The sequence below is a fragment of the Loxodonta africana genome, chromosome 9, assembly GCF_030014295.1.
Source record: "Loxodonta africana isolate mLoxAfr1 chromosome 9, mLoxAfr1.hap2, whole genome shotgun sequence".
NCBI classification, from domain to species: Eukaryota; Metazoa; Chordata; class Mammalia; order Proboscidea; family Elephantidae; genus Loxodonta; species Loxodonta africana.
In genome coordinates, this window is record NC_087350.1 from 25,430,546 (window position 1) to 25,454,455 (window position 23,910).

General features: G+C 37.3%; 1 protein-coding gene across 6 annotated transcripts in view; it reads left to right on the forward strand.

Moving 5' to 3' along the window:
• KIF27 (kinesin family member 27) overlaps positions 1-23,910 on the forward strand; it is an 81,957-nt gene that overhangs the window by 54,280 nt on the left and 3,767 nt on the right. For 3 of the 6 annotated variants that reach the window (XM_003407798.4, XM_064291188.1, XM_023544721.2), the window contains 6 exons: positions 8-184; positions 5,588-5,803; positions 10,842-11,048; positions 12,811-13,009; positions 14,886-15,050; positions 19,573-23,879. In XM_003407798.4, coding sequence (XP_003407846.1) covers positions 8-184; positions 5,588-5,803; positions 10,842-11,048; positions 12,811-13,009; positions 14,886-15,050; positions 19,573-20,057 — 1,449 coding nt within the window. In that variant the 3' untranslated portion in view covers positions 20,058-23,879. Of the gene's footprint in view, positions 1-7; positions 185-5,587; positions 5,804-10,841; positions 11,049-12,810; positions 13,010-14,885; positions 15,051-19,572; positions 23,888-23,910 lie in introns of those variants that run through there. The other 3 variants (XR_010322956.1, XR_010322955.1, XM_023544722.2) reach the window with 3 other exon arrangements.

A 23,910-nucleotide genomic window follows, 5' to 3' on the forward strand; every position in this document is an offset into this window, starting at 1 on the left:
AATGTAGAAATTGGATGAGCAAAAGAAATGGTTAGATGAAGAAGTTGAAAAAGTTCTGAACCAGCGCCAAGAGTTAGAGGAACTGGAAGACGACTTAAAGAAACGGGAGGCCATAGTTTCTAAGAAGGAGGCCCTGTTACAGGAAAAGAGCCACTTGGAAAATAAGAAGTTGACTTCTAGTCAGGTATTCTATTTAATACTGGTCTATAGTTGTAAAGGAGCCCTGGTTGCATGGTGGTTAAGTGCTCGGCTGCTAACCAAAATGTTGGCAATTTGAACCCACCAGCCGTTCCCCAGGAGAAAGATGTAGCAGTCGCTTCCATAAAAGTTACAGCCTTGGAAACTCTGTCCTGTAGGGTTGCTGTGTGTCGGGATTGACTCGATTGAAATGGGTTTGGTTTTTTAATGGTTGTAAGCCATATAAGGAAACCCTGGAGGCATAGTGGTTAAGTGCTACAGCTGCGAACCGAAGGGTTGGCAGTTCAAATCCGCCAGGCGCTCCTTGGAAACTCTATGGGGTGGTTCTGCTCTGTCCTATGGGGTCGCTATGAGTCAGAATCAACTCGACGGCACTGGGTTTTTTTTTTTTTTTTTTTAGCCATATAAATTATAGGACGTTATTTTCTAAGAAGTAAATGAAACCATTATTCTTAACGTTTCTACCTCGGTATAACAGGTAGATGGGTGGAGACCTATACTTACCTCTGTTCTGTCTTCCATTCCCCCATCCACATAGAAATATCTGTTAGCCACAGGTTGCTGGGTATGACACTGAGGGCAGACCCTCTGAGTTAGTTACTGCTGCTATATCCAGGTAGCCTTCTCAAACTGGGGCCAAGTTGGGGGCCAGGTTTTAAAAGCTTCCCCTCAAAACATGTAAATGACAGCGAAGGAGATCAACAAACCAAAACCTCAAGTGAGTAAATGGAAGAAAATGACCTGGGACCTTTATGATACACTGTACATTCCAAAGGAAGAAGGGAAAAAGAAAATGGAATGAAGAGGAAATCTTTCCCCTGAAAGATTTTCTTTACTTCATGACACAGATTCAAAAAAATATTTTCTAGTTTTAAGGAGATGTAGTATCTAGGAAGCAGGAACATACTGAGATAAGTAGAGAATGCAATAGTAGATCAAAGCAAAATTCTCTGAAACTGTTTTAATGAAACAAAAGAGGAACTTGAGATTGCTATCTTAAGGCTTGCCAGGTTATCTCTTCTGAATAAATGACATAAAAAGATTACATCTTTTTCAGTGTTGGATAAATATTCAAAGGACTTGGTCTTAAGCATTTCAGAAAAGGAACACGATGGACTGAACACATGTATATTCTTCTGCTGCTTCTTGAACCCCACTAAATTGATAGTAAAGGAATATAAAGGCTATATTCATACCATATAACTCAAAATAGATCAAAGACCTAAATGTAAAAGCTAAAACATATCTGTAAATCTTCATGTCCTTGGGTTAGGCAACGATTTCTTGGATAATACACCAAAGGCACAGACAACAAAAGAAAAAAGAGATAAATTAGACTTCATCAAAATTAAAAACTTTTGTGATACAAAGGATTTCATCAAGAAAGTGAAAACCCACGAAATGGGAGAAAATATTTGCAAATCATCTATCTGTCTGATAAGGGACTTGTATCTAGAATATACAACTCAATAATAAAAAGACAAAATGATCCAATTTTAAAAATGGGCAAAGGATTTGAATAGACATTTCTCAAAAGAAAATATATACATTGCCAGTAAGCTCATGAAAAGATGCTCAACATCATTAGTCATTAGGGTAATGCAAGTCAAAACCATAATGAGATTCCTCTTCATACTCACTAGAATGGCTATGATAAAAAAGACAGATAATAACAAGTGTCAGTGAGGATGTAGAGAAATTAGAACTGTCCTACCTTGCTGGTGGGAGTGTAAAATGGTACAGCTGCTTTGAAAAACTATCTGGCAGTTCCTAAAAAGGTTAAACATAGAGTTACCATATGATGCAGCAGTTCCACTCCTAGGTATACCCAAGAAAGATGAAAACGTATGCCCATATAAAAACTTGTACACAAGTGATCATAGAGGCATTATTCATAATAGCCAAAAATAGAAATAACACAAATGTCCATCAGCTAATGAATGGATAAATAAAAAGTGGTATATTCTTAAAATGGAATATTATTTGGCAATAAGACGGAATGAAGTTCTGATACATGCTACAACATGGATGATCTTTGAAAACATGAATGCTAAGTGAAAGAAGCCAGTCAAAAAAGACCAGATTATATGATTCTGTTTATATAAAAATTCCAGAATAGGCAATTCCGTAGACACAGAAAGTAGATTAGAGATTGCTCAGCCCTGGTGGCGCAGTGGTTAAGAGCTTGGCCGCTGATCAAAAGGTCAGCAGTTTGAATCTACCAGACACTCCTTGGAAACCCTATGGGGCAGTTCTGCTCTGTCCTACAGGGTTCCTATGAGTCGGAATCAACTCCGTGGCAGTGGGTTTGGTTTTAGGGCTGGGGGAAAAGCAAGGGTAAGGAGGTAAGAGAACAAGGGAAATGGCTGCTAAAATTGATCGTGGTGATGGTTGTATAGCTCAATGAATATACCAAAAATCACTGAATTTTATACTTTACATAGGTGAGTTATATGGTATGTGAGTTATATCTCAATAAAGCTGCTATTAAGAGGAAAAGCTATAAGCCCATAAAAGGAAAGAGCAGTAGAGGAGAGACAACAGAGGACAAAAGATTACAAAAACACGTTTGTAAGATGGAAAGCAAGTAGACGAGTGGTTACTGAGTTAGCAGAACAGAGGAAGCTGAAATCTAAGTGCCTACAGAGGGATACCAATGAGAGTCAAGGTTTAGCTTTTATTTAAAAAAAATTATTAAATAACATCTTTAATGAGATATGTCTTGGAAGAAGTACAGCCAGAGTGCTCCTTGGAAGCAAGGATGGTAAGACTTCATCTCACGTACTTTGGACTTGTTATCAGGAGGGACCAGTCCCCGGAGAAGGACATCAGGCTTGATAAGGTAGAGGGTCAGCAAAAAAGAGGAAGACCCTCTATGAGATGGATTGACACAGGGGCTGCAACAGTGGGTTCAAACAGCAACAATTGTGAGGATGGCACAGGACCAGGCAGTGTTTCATTCTGTTGTACTCATGGCGTCACTATGAGTTGGAACCAACTCAATGGCACCCAACAACAACAACAGTTCACATAACATCAAAAAGACTCAGAAATGAAGGGACTAAGATTTTCAGAAGACAACGGTGAGCCATAAGGATGAAAACAGGGCATGGTCAGGAAATTATCTTTTTCTCATTCTGGGACAAGATGATTTATTTTATGAAGAATCGAATGAGACATAGCAGAGGGTAGGGGTAAGCGAAAATATTACAAACAAGAATGAGTAAAAGTCTACATATGAACTCTGAGGTGTCTATTTCCTGATCCCTACCTGGATCCCAGAAACCCTGGTGGCATAGCGGTTAAGTGCTACAGCTGCTAACCAAAGGAACGGCAGTTCGAATCTGCCAGGCACTCCTTGGAAACTCTATGGGGCAGTTCTACTCTGTCCTATAGGGTCACTATGAGTCGGAATCAACTCAAAGGCACTGGGTTTGGTTTTGGTACCTGGATCCCAGAATGCTGACAGCCAGCCTTATACTTCTCAGCAGGAGATAGTTCTCCTAAACAACCTCTGAGAAAAGAGTTAGAAATACTTAAAAACTAAGTGGCTGGATCCCCGACATGGTCGGTGGTAAAGCCCACTGTTGACAAATCTCAGTCCCACACACAGCTTTTTATCATCTTTCTTAAGTGTGACTCTCAAATGCGAACGGACGGTTGAGGAATGCCACTAACTTTAAAGACAGAGACCAAACAAAACAAAAGAAGAATGGAGCTCAGAGAAATTAAAGATAGAGCAAGTGGCAGAAAAAAGTTAATATCCTCAGTGTGGTAAAAGATAATAGTCTTTCCATAAAATAAGAGTTGCATGTTAAAAATATGAATGAACTTTTGAAAATTAAAGGGGTTGGAGGATAAAACTGAGGAATTATTCCAGGAAGTATATAAAAAGATGAATCAATAGAAATAGGAGAAAGAAAATTGGCAGGTAAATCCAGGAAGCTCAACATCCAAGTAATCAGAATTCCAGAAAGATACAACAGAGAAAACCCAGGATATCATCAAGACATAATATAAGAAACTTCCCAGACACTTGAACACGTGAGACTCTAGACTGAAATAGCCCATCAAGGGCCCAGCAAAATGAGTGCCCAAAGCACATCACTGTGAAGTTTGAGTATACTGAGGAAAAAAAAAAAAAGATTCTAAAGCTTCTACATAGAAAAGACCCGTACAAATCTCAAGAATCAAAATGGCATTGGACTTCTCAACCTTTCTCATTATAAGTTAAAAGCAATCTTCAAACTCATGAATAAATGATTTCCAATCAAGAATTCTTTTCTTAGCCAAACTCTCAATCCAATGTAGGATAGAATAAGGACATTTTGGGGCCGAAAAAAAAAAAAATTATTTCCCCTCTAGCTTGTCTCAGGATGCACTCCACAAAAATGCGGGCATACGTCTGGAAAAGAAAGACTGGGAATCCTGAAAAGGTGATTCAGCATGGAAATTTCCAGGATAATACCAAAGGGACGTCCCAGATAAGTTTAGTCTGGAGCAGGAGGATGGTGGCTTAGGCAAAATGTTTCTAGAAAAAAAAAATGGAATGAGAAGATTTCCTGATGAGTTTGATCAAGTGAAAAAATAATGTGGAATTTTTTTTTGATAGTTCAGCTATGAATAATATTCATATAGTCATAATTAACTGAATATTGATTTAACTAATAGTTGCATGTAACATATTGGGAAAATGGAAGGAGGGGAAAGAAGGAGAAATAGAGAAGAGGAGGTATGAGAATGCTAAATCCTTAACTTCCATAATAAACAGGCAATAGGACAGTATCTAAAATTGATAGTTATTAAGAAACATGGACATAAAAACTGTAAGAAATAACTAGGAAGTGATTTCTGGGGAATGGGACTCAAGTGTGGGTTAGGGGACTGTTGTTTTTTGTGACACACCTTTTAGTAGTATATACATGCAATTACTTTGACAAAAGTAAATTCTAAAAAAATGATCTTAAATTGGGAAATAATGAAGATGTCAATAAATCTAACTGGCCATATTTCCAGACCAGAATGAGATAAAAATGGAAACAAATGATGGGTCAAAACAACAAACCAAATTTCAACCTCTAGGGAATTTTAAAGGCCAAGGAAGAGTTCAATTTAGAAAATAATGAAAAACCTATGCTGTGTGGTCTAGCATGGCCAAGGCAATAATTGATAGTAAATTCATAGTTTGAACTTACATTTTTTTCAAAGATGTTCAACTTAAGATTTTAGAAAATGAACCAAATAAAAAAAAAATTCCATGGGTGAAAACAATAATGTAGAAGCTAAAAATATATTCATTTGGTAATTTTCTCTATGTGTTCCCTAATTTATATACTGTCTGGTTTTCTAGTAACTTTTCTCAGGGTATCTGGTGGGTTTGTCTTTTTAGGCCTTAAACAAAGATAGTTTGAGAATATCGACTCGCCTAAACTTGTTGGACCAAGAGTTGTCTGAAAAAAGTGTGCAGCTCCAGAGCAGCACAGCTGAGGAGAAAATTGAGATTTCTGAACAAGTTCAAGCCCTCCAGAAGGAAAAGGACCAGTTACAGAGACGAAGAAACAGTGTGGATGAGAAACTTAAAAATGGTAGAGTGTTGTCGCCTGAAGTAAGTCAGTATTCTTTGGAACTGGAAGTGCTGTATGACGGATCACTTGGATGATTTCCTTGGTCTTTGTCACGTAAACATAAAAGTCAGCAGTCTGCTAAACTTTGTTTCACTGAGACTTCTTCCAATGTCATGAGTTCTCCTGGCACCTGTTTGGTGCCAGTAAAACATACCTGACTTGTGATGTCCTCACACAGAGGTCCATGGACATGGCCTCTTCCTGGCACTGCCAGGGGTTGGGGGACTGATACTCTCCTTGAGTGTGGCCTTTCTCAACCACGGTTTCTCATCTGAAATCACAGAACACAGAAAATGATTGGAGGGACTGTTTTCTCAGTTCTTCTAAGGATGACACCTCACTTCTCTCTGTGTACCTTCTTAAATGATACTAGGTAATTCAGTACATGCCGTGGATGCCTGGGGCATTAAGGGCTCATTCTTTCATGGAATCTTGATTGAGAAAGTCCCAGTGTTGGGGATCGTGTTCCATACCCTGTCCAGCCAATAGACACAGAATTCAAATCCTGATGAAATACCTTCTAGTTGTAAATATTTTTCATTTAGGGGAGTATATAGCTCCTCTCACCTTTTAAAAAAACGGTTATGTAAAAGATTCGTTTATTGGCTATTGAATTGCACCAGACTTTGTCTTTTTTTCAGAATTTTAACTCAGTTGGCAAAAATACCTGTGTGTTACTGTCAGACAAAGGTGAATTTTTATGCCTGAGTTTTCTCTGCAGAGGTTTATTGTTGATGTCATTATCGAAAGCAAGGGGAAATTACTAAGAGAAGCTGGGTAGCTGGCCATCGTACACCTGACTGAATCTCGTGGTGTTTCAGACCGGAGCAAGTGAGAGAAGTTGTGGAGGCTGGTTAAGAAGGAACAGAAAGAAGGACAGCATGAAATGAAATTATGCTTACTGAGTTGGCGAAAGGCATCGAGGACTAACTTGACTGGGGACTAAGTGGCAGCTGAAGGACCGTGATAAGCCTCCACTGTCCTGTTCTGTAACTTAACTTGGGTAGTGGTGCAGGGGCTCACAGAGGCAGGCTGTCCTCCCGAGGCTGTTAAATTGGAGCTCCAAGCTTGTAGATTTGAGCCTAAGACTTGTATATATTTAAGGAATTCCTGCCTGCCCAGGACTGTGACTAGGTCTTATGGAAGAAACAAAAAACTGAAAGCATTATTCTTCCCTTGAAAAATCATACTGTATCTGGGGAGAAGAGGCAGAAACATAAGAAAACCCTAAACCCTGAAAAACATAAAAAAGCAAGTTACCAATAATGTAATAAAGTTGTACTTATTTCAGTATTTATAGAAAGCAATTCAGTGACCATTCGGAGGTAATATTCATCATAGAAGCCTCCAGTGGGTTGGAGTCTTGAGCTGGATTATGAATAACATGGTATATACTGGCAGATAAAAGAAAAAAGCTCATTTAGGTAGAACATCGTTTAAAAAGCCATATAAATAAAAAAATAGAAATGGGAATGAGCAAATTACATTTGCAGAATAGAGGGTCCCTTATTATCAAAGAGCATTTAAGTTTCTACTTCACGTGGGATTCTATAACTAACAACATTGTTTGGGAGTTTGTGGTGATAGTAATAGCACGATACCTGATACCTATTTTGTAGCCACTGAGGGTTGGTTTGGGGCACTGATGAGGCTCCTGCCGTTGATGGGGTTCCATTTATTCATAGCGAGCTCCTATGCACCCCTCTCCACATGGTTAGTTCTCAGTGTAGCTCTGAAGTGGGCTCTGCTTGCACGATTTTTTAAAAGCCAAGATTACTGTTCCTCAATAGATCTGCCAATAGTAGATGATTGCAGCATAAGAGTCTAACGTGACACAAGACATCAGTAAAATCTAGGGGGAACATCTTGCTGTTTTGATTTCTTTAAACTTGCTTAGAATTATTTTCTCTTTACAACATAAATTAAAATATTTTCCTAATTGCACTACTTTATGGGGAGCGTTGGTAAAAGATTTCAGACCACTCTGCTAGTAGGGAATTACCCAACAATTTTTTTTTTTTTTATTAACTTTCATTAAGCTTCAAGTAAACGTTTACAAATCCAATCAGTCTGTCATATATAAGTTTACATACATCTTTCTCTGTACTCCCACTTGCTCTTCCCCATTGAGTCAGCCCTTTCAGTCTCTCCTTTCGTGACAATTTTGCCAGCTTCCCTCTCTCTCTATCCTCCCATCCCCCCTCCAGACAAGAGTTGCCAACACACTCTCAAGTGTCCACCTGATATAATTAGCTCACTCTTCATCAGCATCTCTCTCCCACCCGCTGACCCATCCCTTTCATGTCTGATGAGTTGTCTTCGGGGATGGTTCCTGTCCTGTGCCGACAGAAGGTCTGGGGAGCATGGCCGCCGGGATTCCTCTAGTCTCAGTCAGACCATTAAGTATGGTCTTTTTATGAGAATTTGGGGTCTGCATCCCACTGATCTCCTGTTCCCTCAGGAGTTCTCTGTTGTGCTCCCTGTCAGGGCAGTCATCGATTGTGGCCGGGCACCAACTAGTTCTTCTGGTCTCAGGATGATGTAGGTCTCTGGGTCATGTGGCCCCTTCTGTCTCTTGGGCTCTTAGTTGTCGTGTGACCTTGGTGTTCTTCATTTTCCTTTGCTCCAGGTGGGTTGAGACCAATTGATGCATCTTAGATGGCCGCTTGTTAGCATTTAAGACCCCAGACGCCACATTTCAAAGTGGGATGCAGAATGTTTTCATAACAGAATTATTTTGCCAATTGACTTAGAAGTCCCCTCAAACCATGTTCCCCAGACCCCCGCCCCTGCTCCCCAACAATTTAATATAGACAAATTACCGCCTTTTCTCTAAGACCTAGAAACTAAAGAGAGATACTTTAACTCTGTTTTTCTAGTTATACAGAGCAGTTGCCTGGTAAGTCACGTACAGGAATATAAGAATTTACATGTGTGTTTATTTCATCTTCTAAAATTCTAATTTTTATGTTTTATAATTAGGATATACGTATAACTTATAAAGAAATATACATATATGGAGTACTTGCTCAAAAGCTTGCTTTTGTTTTTTACTCACGAGGATGTGTGATCAAAAAGTTTGCAGCCATTGCTTTAGGTCCTTGTTACTCAGAGTGCGGTCTTCGGCCCGGCAGCGACAGCATCACCTGGGAGCTTGTGAGAAGTGCAGTCTCAGGACCCACGCAGACCTGCAGAATCAGAATCTGGATTTTAACAAGATCCTCAGTGCACACTGAAGTCTGAAAAGCAATGCTTTATAATAAAACACATAGAGCCAACTCTTGATAATCTATGGTTTGTGTTGTGGCACATTTTACATTCTGTGACTCTTTGCCATTGCCACCTAACACTCTTCTTGTCAACCTACACTTCCTGCTGGATAGAGGGAACCACAAACATTTATATGCTGAAGCCTCAATGGAATGGGGCTCTCCCCAGGGTTCTGTGGTCACAGTGTCTTATAAATTCTCAGTACTTCCTTAGCTTAGGTTCCAAACTATAGTCAGTAAGTTAAGACCAAATTCTTCTCAGCTGTGTATAAAGCCAAACTGTTTCCACATTTTTTTCTTTTTGTAAAATATAGTCACAGTGTACATTCAAAGTCAAATATGTTTTTTGCATAATTCACTTTTATTTTGTGGTTCCTCTTATCCATTTACCTAAGACCCTTTCAGGATTTAAATTTTTTTCTTAAGATGAATATTATTTTGTTCTTTATGGAGTGATTATCAAGTCTTCAAGTTCTTGATGGTTAAGTGATTGTACAGAGAAAGAGAATGGCTGTTGAAATTTTTTTTTTTTTTAATGGTTCTTTCAGGAGATTTTATAAAATGCCTTTTAAAATAAGTACTATTGAACCCTTCCCACATACCTTTTCCTTAAATTTCCAGAAAAGGAGTTCTGGAAGTCACTCTATTCTTCAGGTAGATCAGAAATATTAACATTATTTTCCTTTGGTTTGCTGGGGGAAAGAGTGGAAAGAAATATTTGGGTCATGTAATCAAGGATATACAAACTATTCTTTTCCTTCATTAATTTATTCAGCAGACATTTGTTCAGTTCAAACTCATATACTGGGCTAGGCAATAAGGTTATGAACATGGATAAGACAATCGTCCCTCAAGGAACTTAAAGTCTAGGTGACCTCAGCAACCAATATAGGTGTACTGAAACATATCCAAGTCTCAAGTTATGTGACCAAGCTGGAAATAATTTCTTACCAGAAAATCGGGTTCTCCAAAATACCATGTTATTTGGATAGTTCAAAGAACTTCTAGCTTTTCTGTGGCAGGAATTCCTCCGATTTTTCTTTCTGCTAAGGAAATCTTCTGTGGTATGTGAAAAAATGTTATGCTGTCACCATTTTGAATGCCTGTAGTGACATTTCATAGGAATCTTATGAAATCATGTCTGTTAATACTCACTTTTTTTTTTTAATGCCATACTTGGGTTTTTTCCCCCCAGAGCCTCTTCTCCGATTACCAGTTCTTAATAACTTGTTCTAAATCTATTTCTTCTTTCTCTCCTAGCAGGGTGGGATCCTTGATGCCGGCGGGAGGTGGGGGGGTTCACATCTCACCAGTGATAATACTGACATATAATACGAACTTTAGGAGCTATAGAAGGGAGATATATGACAATACTGCCAAATGTGTGAGCCTTTGTTCAAGAGTATTCTTTAGATTAGATGTGTTTAGCATTTGCTATGTGACTTTGGTGTATTTCATAACCATCTAAGCTTCTGCCTCCTCCATTTTACTACAGAAGGTTTACTGTGAGGATTCAATGAGATTGTATATTTTATATGCACACACACACACACACACACAACCACACACCTGTTTACAAACAGTGCATTTATAAAGCATAGGAAGCACTGAATAAACTTTTTTTTAATTAAGCAGATAAGAGAACAGTAATGTCCATTACACTTAAATAGCATTAGTGAGATTTGCATATATGATAAAGTCCAAGTTATACTATAATTAAAGTGAGTGATTTCTATTGTATTATATCTAGGAAGAACATGTTCTTTTCCAACTCGAAGAAGGAATTGAAGCTTTGGAAGCTGCGATTGAATACAAGAATGAAAGTATCCAGAGTCGCCAGAACTCGCTTAGAGCTTCGTTCCAAAACCTCTCTCACAGTGAAGCAAATGTCTTGGAAAAACTAATTTGCCTGAATCCTGTTGAGATCAGAGCGATTCTTTTCAGATATTTCAATAAGGTTTGTTTTGGAGGGACAGGCTGTTTTCTTAAAAAGAGAGATCAAGATGTTTTATATCCCACATTGTGAATTTTTAAAGAAATTGAAAGGCTCCAAGATTTGATGGTATAACTACACATTTAACCCTGAGTTCTCTTTCCAGTACTGTATGTTGCCATTGGAAAGCTTTGTGATTATCCAAATATGTAGGCCCAACTTTGTGGGGTTCTTTTTTTAATGATTTTTTTGTGTGTTTTCGGCGAAGGTTTACACAGCAGCTTAGTTTCCCATTGAACAATTTCTACACAAGTTGTTCAGTGACATTGGTTACATTCTTCACAATGCATGAATATGCTCATTATTTCTATTCTAGTTGTTCCGTTTCCATTAATTTAGTTTTTTCAGGGTTCTTAAAGTTGGGGGGGCTCTCAAATGGATTTTTTGAAATATTTGTAAAAACCAAAGAATTTAAGTTATATTTCTTGGTCATTATTTCTAGATATTTTCTTGATTTGGATGTTGCTAGTTAGCATTCATGAAAAATCAAAGGGCCCTCCAGGTATTGGTTCCCTTTCCTTCGTTGCTAGATGGGAGGGTCTGCAGCGCAGCAGTACCATTACTTTCTCACCATTACTTGTGAGTTGAAATGGAGACGAAGTGGTAACATCCATGGCAAAGAAAGTAATAGATTTTAGCATTAACCCAAATTTGCTTAATAACAATTAAAATTTTAAACCAATTTAACAACTTATTAATCCCGAGGTGTTTCATAGCATTGAAGAAATATATTCATATTTTCTCTAATGTCTTCTCCTCTTAAGATAAATATTATGAAGAGTTAAATGACTAGATAATTCTTCTCTCTGAAAAGTATATTCATTTTAAGGGAATATTGGACAATGTATGAAAAATAAAACTGAGTTTTTTTCAATAAAATTCTAATTCTGTTAAATAAGTGAAATAAAGATGAAAAAAATTAATGCAAAAGTTATGCACAGCCCTCCTCTCAAGTAATCATTGTCACTGATAATCGTCCTCTGTTGTTACCGGTGAGAAGGGTGTCCTGTCACTGATTGTTTGGAGGGCAGGAAACAGTGGAGTGCTATCCCCAGCTTTGAGGGAGAATAACTCTTTGTGGTGTTCTTGAAGCAAGGGTTCTTAACCCAAAGAGACACCCAGGCCAAGCTCAATGGGTTCTCTGGGCCCTAAGAATCCCCTGTAGAAACAAATATTTTTCTAGAGAAAAGGTCATTAGATTATTAATGAGGTCTGTGACACAAGCCATTGTCTGAAGTGTTTTCCTATCAGTGCAGAAAAGAACCCAGTGAAACTAAATCCATGATCTGACATTGAACTCTGTTTGGGGGGGATTTATAGTTAAAGAATATTCTGTCACTTGTTTATAATGTGTATTTTGGGGTAAAGCTAGGAATTATCTAGATATTACAATAGTCTTTAGTTTCTCGTTCTTACCCTTAGCCTAGAGAAACAGAGTTATAGAAATATAAAATATAAACTACAGATCATGTCTAAGAAACTAAGGAGGGGTAGTTATTAGAACAACATCATATTTAAAATGACGTTTTACCAGTTCAGAGTCCCAACAAATTCAAAAGGCTGTCACTTTATTGGCATGTTACAGAGCATTTGCCCAGGGACCCAGTCCCTTTGCAGTAACTGCTGATACCACAGTGATTAAGGAAGTTCATCTGTTTGTATGTAGCCATCTATTACATCAGGCTATCTAAGACACCTCTTAAAAGGTTAAAAATGTATTTTCTAGGTGGTTAATTTGCGAGAAGCTGAACGGAAACTACAGTTACAGAAGGAAGACATGAAGACGAAGGTGCTGGAACAGGATAATGTGGTTCGTGAGTTGGAATCCGCACTCGAACATCTGAAACTGCAGTGTGACCGGAGGCTCACCCTCCAGCAAAAGGAACACGAGCAAAAGATGCAGTTGCTCTTAGAGCATTTGAAAGGTAACTTCCGTTTTCTCAGTTTTATAAAGGTGGTGTATAGCTGAGGTACTGAGGAAGGAAGACAGGGCAGAACTGACATTCAGAACCCCAACCTGTAGAAGTACTTACTACTTATACATGTTTTGGTTACCACGTTTTAGGATAGTAGACTTGCACGCAGGGTGTGTTTATGCTCAAAGTGCTATCTCTTCTGCCTGCCCCCAGTACACACACACAAACAGTTGCCCTAATTTTTATATGAAAATATGGGATTTTTTTTCTGGCTTTTCAGTGTACAGTTGAAAATTTTCCCTTAGGGATATAGTACTGTGGTATTTATTTTCCATCCACAAAATTAAAGCATTAGGCTCTGATTTCTAGATTGTTGTTCTTATTGTAATTTTTAGCTGATTATAAATTTTATGCATAAAGTTATCGTAGGTCAAAATTACTACTGATGGGCACCTACAGTGGTTAAGCCATCAACCCTGATGTAGAAAGAGAGCTGTCTCAACAATCAGGCATCACATTACCTGGGCACATGGCCAATAGATGAACAGTTGCCATGGCAACAAAATCACTATCAGGTAATACCGTTACTGCTTCAATCCAGGCTGCTTAGTCCCAATTCTCATGAATTTATAGCTGGAAATGGGTTAAAAGGGATCTGGAAGAAGCAACATGAGTAAGCAGAAAATTGGAAGATACATGAATTTCTGTGTCAACGCAGTTTGCCTCTAAGTTCATCCTATGACCAGTTAATCAGCAACCAGTTGTCTAATGACAACGTTTCCTTGATAAATATATGTCCCTGCATGTATCACTGCGCTCCAACATGCTCTCCTTACCTTATTTTAGCTCTGTCTTATTTTAGTCTCCAAAAGTGATGTTTTAATTGAGTTTTTATGTATTTTGAAAGTGATTGGCATTGTCCCATAAGAGCTCATGCCATAGTTAAATGAGAGCATTTTTAAAAAGCATTCATTTCTATGGCTATACAAGTTTTTCATTAACAATGCTACAGCTGAAAATATTAACAGTTTATGAATTTTTCTAATTTTGATGGGATGTGGGAGATAAAATTAAGTTCATTTATACAATATACTTTATGGAGATTCTGATTTATGATGCCCATAATTTTAGGTATTTTTAAAACAAGGTAAGTTGATTTAAAATATACAAATATACATAAATATAATTTTGCAAAACAGCCAGTTCTAACACAATTACAAACCAGTAGTACCATTTTATAAATATGCCAGTAGGACAGAGCTGTTCCAAGGTACGTATTTTCTAAAGGTCAGTAAATTGGGCTTTACTGTTATAGAACATAACCCAATGGGGAAAGTTTTAGACAGTAATAATATAACTTGAGTTATACTGTGGCACAAACTAGAAATTTACCTATGCTCCCTATTAATTTAATCTTTCTAGCTTCTTTTTGACAGGTTTTTGTTTTTGTCTTTTCTGTGTTTTTTGTTTTGGGCTGTGTATTTCTTGGGCCTATAAACCCTAGAATTACAACTTTACATATAACCAGAGTTCCTGATATAAATGCAACTGATGGACAGAGTTCCAAAAATGTCAATGTTTTATAGAAAGCACCTTACTTCTGCTCTCCTAATGATAAATCTAGTTAGTGGCTACTGCAGATAGTGCTTATGAATCATGAAAACATGGTGGTTGATAGGGGATGGGGAGGGGAAGGAGACAAAGGTCTCAATCTTTGAAAAAGTTTACAGGCAGAAGATTCCAAATTGTAGCTGCCAGTCCATTCAAGTAGCAGATGTGTGTAACATACTTCTGACCCTTTAAAAACAGTCTGGATGTCATGTTAGAACATAATTTTGAGTCATTTATTTAAAAGTGATTTTAAATGTGAATTTCTGTTTTATAGAGCAAGATGGGGAAGGCATTGTGGAAACTTTAAAAACCTATGAAGGTAAAATCCAGGAGCTGGAAAAAGATCTTTATTTCTATAAGAAAACCAGCAGGGATCTTAAGAAGAAACTGAAGGAACTGATAGGGGAAGCGATTCGGCGGCAGCTGGCACCATCAGAACGTAAGACACTTAGTGTGGCTCGTCATGCTGACCCGGTTTCCCTAGAATGGGAGATAGCTAATGGAATACCTAATTTGCTATTCCACCTACGTACATATTCAATAGTTTTATTCTGGCTATAAAAAGTAATATACAGTCATTATAGAAAATTTTGAAAATACAGAAAAAAAGGCAAGGAAAAAAATCACCCATAATCCTATCCACAATTAGCATTTTAGCATAATTCTTTTCAGTGTTTTCCCCATGCTTTAAAAAATATATAGTTGCAATCATGTTAGGGATATAACTTGTATTATATCCTACCTCAAAATGCTACTCTAATATAATGACCTTAAACAAGGTTTATTTGAATAACAAAATTTAAATATAGCAAATTCTGAGTTCGCTAAAATAGCTTATATGCATAAATCATCAGTATCCTAGCTAATATGTAACGTATTCTTGGTTATTCAGTTAATCGGTTTTTTATGTAATCCTTTCATTTTCTCCCTACCAGATTTGTATTTATCTTCTTTGAATATTTCTAGCATTTTCAAATAGCAGAAAAATCTTTTGGCTGCATTGTCTTGGTCACTTCTTGGTCATGTCCTTGTTGCTTCTGTTTTCTAACACATTTTGTGAGGATTAAATCAGTCAGTATTGACCTGCAGTCTGTCTACTTTTTTAAATATTTAAAACCCTATCCTGGAATCAGTTTAAATCATAAAAACTATATGTGAGTTTACTAGAGACAGGAGATCTGAGTTAGAATCCCAACTTCTTTTATTCATCTTTCTCTAGTCTGTTTCTTCAGTTGTAAAATGGGGAAGTACAGTACCATCTACCAGGAAGGTCTGCGTGTGGAATAAATGAAATAATATAGTTAAAAACATCCAGCACAGGGCCTAGAAATTCACTAAATATTTGATGAATGATTGAATTTTAAATTATATATTAACACTTCTTTTTTAAATGTACAACCTCTGTACTTCCAAAAATATCTATGCAGCTTATAAAAAAAACATGCAATAATTAAAACAGATAAAGAAATAAATCCAAGAGCAGTTGGGAGTATGTAGCAAGGTGTATATAAGTTTTTGTGTGAGAGACTGACTTGATTTGTAAACTTTTACTTAAAGCACAATAAAAATTAGAAAATAAATAAATAAATCCAAAAGAGATAAATGAGGTAATATAAAGTCCCCATATAGAGCATAGTAGGAACTCAGTAAATTATATCTACTTTTATTACACAGAGGAAAATATATCAGAACCTTAGATTAGTAAAGTTAAATGTGGACCTGAGCTTCCTAGCAGTCACAACAAAAACGGAAACAAAAGATTGATTATATGCATTTTCTCTGATAAAAAAGTATGTCAGTTTTTTGTTACATTTTATCTTTTACAACTGAGTGCCATCTGTTGATGGACAACATAAATATAATTTATTAGACTTACTGATGTCACACATTTGGAGTTAGTGCTTCCTGTGGCCACATACCACCTACCTACTTAGATGAAAGTCACTTCCATTCTCTTAGCTGCTTTCCATTACTTAAGGCACCCTATAGGACAGAGCAGAACTGCCCCATAGGGCTTCCAAGGAGTGCTGGTGGATTTGAACTGCTGACCTTTTTTTGGTTAGCAACTGAACTTTTAACCACTGTGTCACCAGGGCCAGAATAAATTGTAGTGGTTCAGGTCCATGACTTTTAAAGGAGTATTGTCAGATTGTCTTCCCTGGATAGGAGAGCAACTCTTCAGCCATAACTAGGGCTCAAATTTGCTTAGTCCGTTTTATCCTATATGACTGTTATGTTGGGATCTCACAGGAGTTTTTCCCTAATATCACTGAAAAGCACTTCCATGACTCTGATTTAATTAACACCAGAAAAATTCATGCCCTTGCTAGTTTGCACCCCAATTTTTTAGGTTTATTAATATTTCGGTTGCTTTTGAATGGCCTTAATGAAGACCAGTCTTTCTACAGTTTTTTTTTTTTTTGCCATTTTTTGTTGGTGGTGTTCTCCATCACTTAAAGCAAATAAATGAGAATAGAATCTAATGGTTCAGGTTCATGATTTTTGAGGAGAAAGAATTCTTAGATTTTGTGACTGAATAATATAACAGTTACTATTCTAGCAGAATTACTATTACTATTAGGATGATCTATTATCTAGTAGTAGAATTACTGTTACTAGTAGAATAGTAATAATTAAGGCCCATAATTAGTTTAAAATCTGTCTTATGATAAAAGATGCCTAGTTAAATATATTTATGTAAAGTACATATACTCATAGCTGAAAAATCCTTTAAATCCTTAAAAACAATTTTCTTATTTTTAAGATGACCAAGAAAAAGCCCAGGGACCTGTACTAATATTCTGCACTATGAATATAGTTAGACGTAGAGCCAGAATTAGAATTTAAATCTACAAACACAAAACTAGTAGTGTTTTTTCTCATTAAACAATACTACCTTTCCATATTCTGGTGTCCTACCTTCCTTTTATTTCCCTTCCCACTATCCCAGGTTCCAGTTACATCTGAGGACCAGACCAGGTCTTTTTAAACTGCTCTGCATCTCTGTGCAGGATGTTTCTTTTGTCTGCCCTCTGCCTCCTCTCCTTTCCTACCGGGCGTACTCTTTTCATCCTGTATGAATCAGGCCAGAGGTTTCCTCCTCCCCAGGTGCCTGGGCACTTGCTACATTTGTTTGTTTATAGCACATGTCACATGGTCCTGGGCTGTTAGCCTCCCTGATTGCGTCTAGATTGTGATGCCCGTTATGTTCCTCTTCAGACAACAGATGCAAGACTAGTCTGCACATTTGTTGTTGTTGTTTACATGAAATGTGTATGTGCATACACACATATAAAACAGATTTAATACAAATATAAAAAAGAGGCCATGAACCTCTCTTTATGCATACTATCTGAACTATTAAGTGATATAGAATGTAATTTAATTTAAACTTAAAAGTCTATAGTTAATTAGCTAGGAGTTCTTAATAGGGGCTCCTTCACAAAAGCTGCCGCAGTTTTCTGGGGGAAAATGGGAATGAAGAAATCAGCAGGACAGTTGTTTAACTCAGCCCTTATAGGCCCAAGTACCTTTCACCATGAGGAGGGAGAAATCTCAGAAGCTGCCCATGTGGTGCAGGCAGAGGCCCCTTCAGCACAGTTCTGTTTGACTTCCTGAAGTTCACCAGCTAGAACAGAGATCCCTGGAAGAGGGAAACTTTCTCTATTTGAAGAACCTAAGTGGGCTCATACTCCATGGATGTGAGCCTCTCCAAAGAGCCCATGTCTGCTCTTTCACATCTGATCTTTAGAAAGTAAGATGCCTGGCTCCCCTCCCCCAGGCACTGTGACTTGGCGTCAAGAGTTTTAAAAGCTTCCAGGTGACTCTAATTAATGTGCAGCAAAGTTGGGGAGCCGTTGTCTATGGCCAACTTAGTGAGTGTCAGCTGTAGTTCCATGTGAGGATCTGTGTCATTTGCTAGTCCAGGTTTTTATTTTTGAGAGAATTCAAAACACTAGAAAAACGGTTTTGTTTTAGGGCTAGAGGTCATAAACTAAAATGCCTAAAGGAGCTGGGAAAGCAGTCAGCTGTTCAAGTGGGCAGTGGCTGTTCTGCTGTAGCTGCTGGTTGCCATGCAGGAATGGGGGCCCAGTACTGTTGGCTCATCTGGTTTTTCTAGAAAAGCCAGAAATACATTTTCTTATATGAATCTTTCCAATTTTTAAATTTTGGGTCAAATAATTAACATTGTAAAACAAGGCTGTGGACCAGATTTGGCTGGGTCTGCCAATGTGCAATCTCTGTTTTAAATTCTGCAGTCTTTGCAGAACTAGCAGTTTACTCAGCACATGGCAACATGTTAAAGTTAGCATTTTTCATCTTATTAGGCCTAGTACCTGTATGGACTTTCACTTAAGCAAGCTTTTGTCCTTGATATTTAGATGATTCTATTACATGAGGACCCCAAGCTTTGATCTCTTCACACTAATCACTCAGTGAAGGGGTATATGCTCTCACCTCCATTTGGATGGTGGAAGTTGTGGCGCACACCCTGGTGTGCATTAGGACAGCAGAACCTTGCTGTCATGCCGGGAGTGCCACTCAAGACCAGGTTTTGACTCCTGTTCTGCCAAGTCCCACAAGGTTCCCTGGAGACGAGAGGAGCAGTGCTGGCTTCGCTCGGCCAGGATTTGAAATGTGATTTACCAGTGGCAAACCCAGGACAGGTGTGGAAAGGCACCCCTTTGTTTCCAGGGAGTACCAAAATCCCTAGAAGACTTTTTCACCTTTGTCCATGAATTAAAGTTCTGAATTATTCACAGGCAAGATGCCTAAAAGTGAAATTAGAATAATTCATATTCACACTTCTGTTGGCCTAAAAGAAATCATTTAACAAAAGAAGATAAAAGACATCATTTATCTTGAGGGATAATAATGAAGTTATATTAGAGTATTATGGTTAAAATACCTAATTTTGAGGAAAGAATTGCTAATATTTTTGTTTTTTGTGTTATTTTTAGATCATGATGCTGGAGATGGAGTCCTGAACCCAGAAGAAGCAGGCATGCTTTTGGAAGAATTAAAATGGACATCTGGAACTGAAAATATGAAATTAAGTGGGAAAGAAAAAGAAATAGACAGTTCAGCAAGCAGTTTAAGGACACAACCAAATCCTCAGAAGCTTTGGGAAGAGGGCTCAGAATTCCCTCCAATTCATAGCTCTCTAGCACCCACTAGTGGGCATTTGTTAAGCAATGATGATAAAATAGAAATAGATGAAAATCAGTTTACAAAATCTCACTGTCGACCATCACCCCAAATTCAGTCAGTGGGAAATGTGGGACAACTTCATGGAGTCACGCCTGTAAAGTTGTGTCGCAAAGAGTTACGTCAGATTTCTGCCTTGGAACTCTCCTTACGCCGCTCCAGTCTTGGAGCTGGGGTTGGATCGATGACTGCTGATTCCCTTGAACTATCTAGGAAACCGAGTGACTTAAAAACTTAAGTACTTAATAACAGCATTTCTAACTTGGTAGATACGTAAAAAGATTCCTTTTTCTAATCTGTTAAAAATTAAAGCTTAAGCTGACTGGTTCTTCCCTCAGGATAAAGAAAGGAAGGAAGGAACCCCTAAGCCTTTTGCATACTGTAGATGTGTTCGTCTTCCATGGTGTATTTGGGGAGTTTTTGTTTATATTTCCATAATAACTAAAGGAACGCCTTTTCCAATAATTGATAACATTTAAATGTTTCCATTTATAAGATTGATTAAAATTTTTTTTCAGGCGTTACTTGAAGAACAGAGCTGCTAAGAGTAGAATAATCCATCAAATGTATAGTTACATTACTCTTACTCTCAAATATATTTTTGTTATTTTTTACAAGGAGATAACCAACTACTGCTGTATCAGGGAGAGTCACCGGCTGCATGTCCTTTGGCACAGCTGAAAATCTGTGCCCAAATGCAGTCTGTGGGCTAAGGCAACTCGCTAGGTTTTTGGATTAAGGTTAATTTAAGTTCTTCGGAGCCCACAGAAGTTGTGTGCCCAGTCTTTTTAAACCTGGTATTTGCCTTTTTTCAAGAATTACTTTTTATTTATGTTATACTGTTTGCTTGCTAATATTATGGAATATAAGTTTTCATCTCTCCTGCCCTACCTACTCAACATATCTATTATGCTACTAAAATTGAGGGAAATGGATGCGATTCAGTGGAACAGGGAAATAATTTTAGAATAACATTAAAGCAGTCTAACAGTTCAAGGAATGAACGCTGGTGGTGACATGATTTGGTTACGTGGAGTACACCCGTGGAACTTGAAATCTAGCTAGAGGGTCTTTAGCTAATAAGTGGATGGATTAAAATCTGAGATTTTCCTCTACAGCCTGCTTAGTCACTGTGGTCCCTTTGCAAACAGGCAGGCTGAACTACTTTGGAGCTGTAAATATGTGATGGAATTTTTGCTAAAATTTTCCTTAAAGTTTTTTTTTTTAATCTAAATCTTATTATATAATGCACATGTTAGTTTGGAATTAAGAACTGAACATTGATTTGCTCACCAAATACAATTTGTGCTTTTTCTTCTTATTTTTTGATCACAGGTAACATCCTATTATAATGACCTTCAAAACTGAGGTATTACTTGGTTATTTTTCCACACTTTCATTTGTAAGCCAAAGCTGAGTTTCTTAAACTAATTAACGTGTGGGTGCGGGAGTAACAAAGCCACTCTGATCAATGGATGCCTACTCAACCAGTCACCCGCTTCCTTGCTGAATGCCTATTTTCTTATCTAATGCTGCTCCTGGATTTTTCTTTTGCCCTTTCCTCTACTGCTGTTGACCCTGACTGTCTTACCTAAGACCCAAACTATCGCCCTGTGCTCAGACTTAAGGCTTCCTTTTTATAACTTCTAGCCCCTGAGGAGTAGGGTTCTCACCTCACTGCTAAAACCTAGTTCTTATAGGAAAACAAAATAAATGAACTTCTAAATTGGTGAATAGTTTTTGTGTCTATTAAGCATGGTACTAAAATTCATTTAAATTGTCATTTAAATGGGTTTAAATTATGGACTTACCTGGGAACTGAACCACACTTTGTAACACTGGCCTAATAAAAAACTGTTTCCTAAGTTTCAAACAAGTAATTTGAAAACTCACTTGGAAATTTTACTTTTAATAGGAACTCTTTGAGGTCAGATACTGGTTTTCAGCTAGTTTTCCTCTTTCTGCTTTTGACCTTTGGTTTGTATGATATATGATATATACGTATATGTTTATATATACAGCATAGCAAAAGGCCAGTGCTTTCAACAAAGTACAGCAATTATTTATTAATAAATACACATTTATTAATGAAGGTTCTATTTGTAAATTGCTTCTAAGCGTAAGTAATATGCTATGCCTTGATTAGAAAATATTCATAAAAGAATCTATTCTGACACTGGAATCCTGTTTGCCCAGGAAATTGACAAATAATTGTTTTACTTGTAGAAATATAAACACATTTACTAAAAACCAATTCACTAACAAAACAAAATTTATATCAAACCAACAATGATCACATTTAATAAATATGAACTGGGTTTTAAATAGCAAAGGTACTATTTCTTCTTCCTTTTGGTTGAATATATATATATCCTTCATAGGCTAAGATTTCATACCCATACGCAAACACATGCAATATAAATAATGTGCTGAATTACATATTCTAAAAGGGCATTCTGGTTTAGTCAGTGCCCTCACAAAGGTAAGAACAGGATACCTCCCCCAAGGCAAGTCAAATTATTTCTTTACGTATACTAATTATAGATATTATTCTTTTTCACATGCTGTCCTTACTTAGTCTAAACATTTTGTCACTGTGTTTGCTTTTTTGCATGTATATAAAATGTTTTGTACTTTTCTTTTTTTGTTTATGATGTTTTTTCTCTCCACCTGTAACAGCATTTGAAAGGAAAAATACTTGCTTCTGTAAAGTACTGCTTCCCTCCAGAACTCTAGAGTGTTACAGACGACAGAGCTGTAGAATTCTGTAGGTATGGGAATCACAGGTGGTGAGAACGTTAACGAAGGTGCTTTTATGCTTAAATATTTTTCTTTTGTTAATGTATTTTTTGGGGTTCCCTCAGTTCTTCATATCTTCACAAACTCAGAGTCAAAGCAATCAGCAAAAATACATATGATCTTCAGTAATGTGGACTTTATTGCCACTAGTCATTGCCTTGTTTTCTATTAGTCCGGGTCGATAAAGGGATGAATGTTTGACAATGGGTGTCTTAGAAGGAAAAAAAGAAGGTCTTCTACTAAGTCGTAGAATGAATTAAATTACACTGTAGTCAAACCCTTAGTGGGGGTTCAGTTCTATAGTAAACACAAAGTAAAACTTACCCTTGAAATGTTTTTAAATTGTCCATAAAAGTACAGATGATGCAGTAGCTTTTACTTGGGGGTTATGTTGTCTGAAAAATTAATGTAACTTTAGAGTCATGGTGCTACAAGATGCTTACACCATGGGAGGCCTGGGGGAACAGAGAGCTACTGTTCAGCAGATTCGTGTCTCCGTTTTCTTTCTTTATCCTTTCTTTGCTCCCACTACCCTGGGGGAGTATAGCCAAATTCTTATACATTATATTCAAGTATGACATGTTTCTACCCTTTTAGTTATTTTCTTAAGCACATACATATACGTCACTTTTTAAAACACTGGTGGTACCAGTATCTGAAAGTTCAAGTAGAAGGTCACTGATGTCCACAATTCCTCTCTCATTTCCACTAGATTTAAAAAATATGTATTATGTATATTTACATTTAAAGTTGTAACAGGCTGTAGGCTGCCTTAGTAATGATAACACATTCTTCTACATTTATGTTTATAAAAACTGAAAATAAAGGTGAGGATGAAATAATTTTGCAGTAATTATCTCAAATGCATTGGGTATGTAGTCTTTTTGAGCTCACATGGGCAGAAGTATACAAAGGATGGGGTGGTGGGAGCCCCTGCCCAATAGGAAGGACTGTTTTATCACAACCATTGTTTAGCATTGCTGCTGCTAATAAAAGTCAGACTAACTTATTGTGGGTTTGGTCATTTTTAAATTCTCTACAGTCAGTGCACACCTCACTGCCTGCACCAGGTGTGGACTGCTCCCATTCCTTGCTTTTGGAATGCATTACATATGGGATACCAATTCTGGAATGGTATTTGATTTGTATAATGGCCTCCATGTTGATTCTAACGTGACCCCAACGTGGAGGTATTTGGAATAAGGGAAATTATAAAAAGAAAACTCAGGAAAACTTGATGTTGTAATCTTGGCTTTTGATATTTTGCATAGTTCTCATTTTCCCCTTTTTAT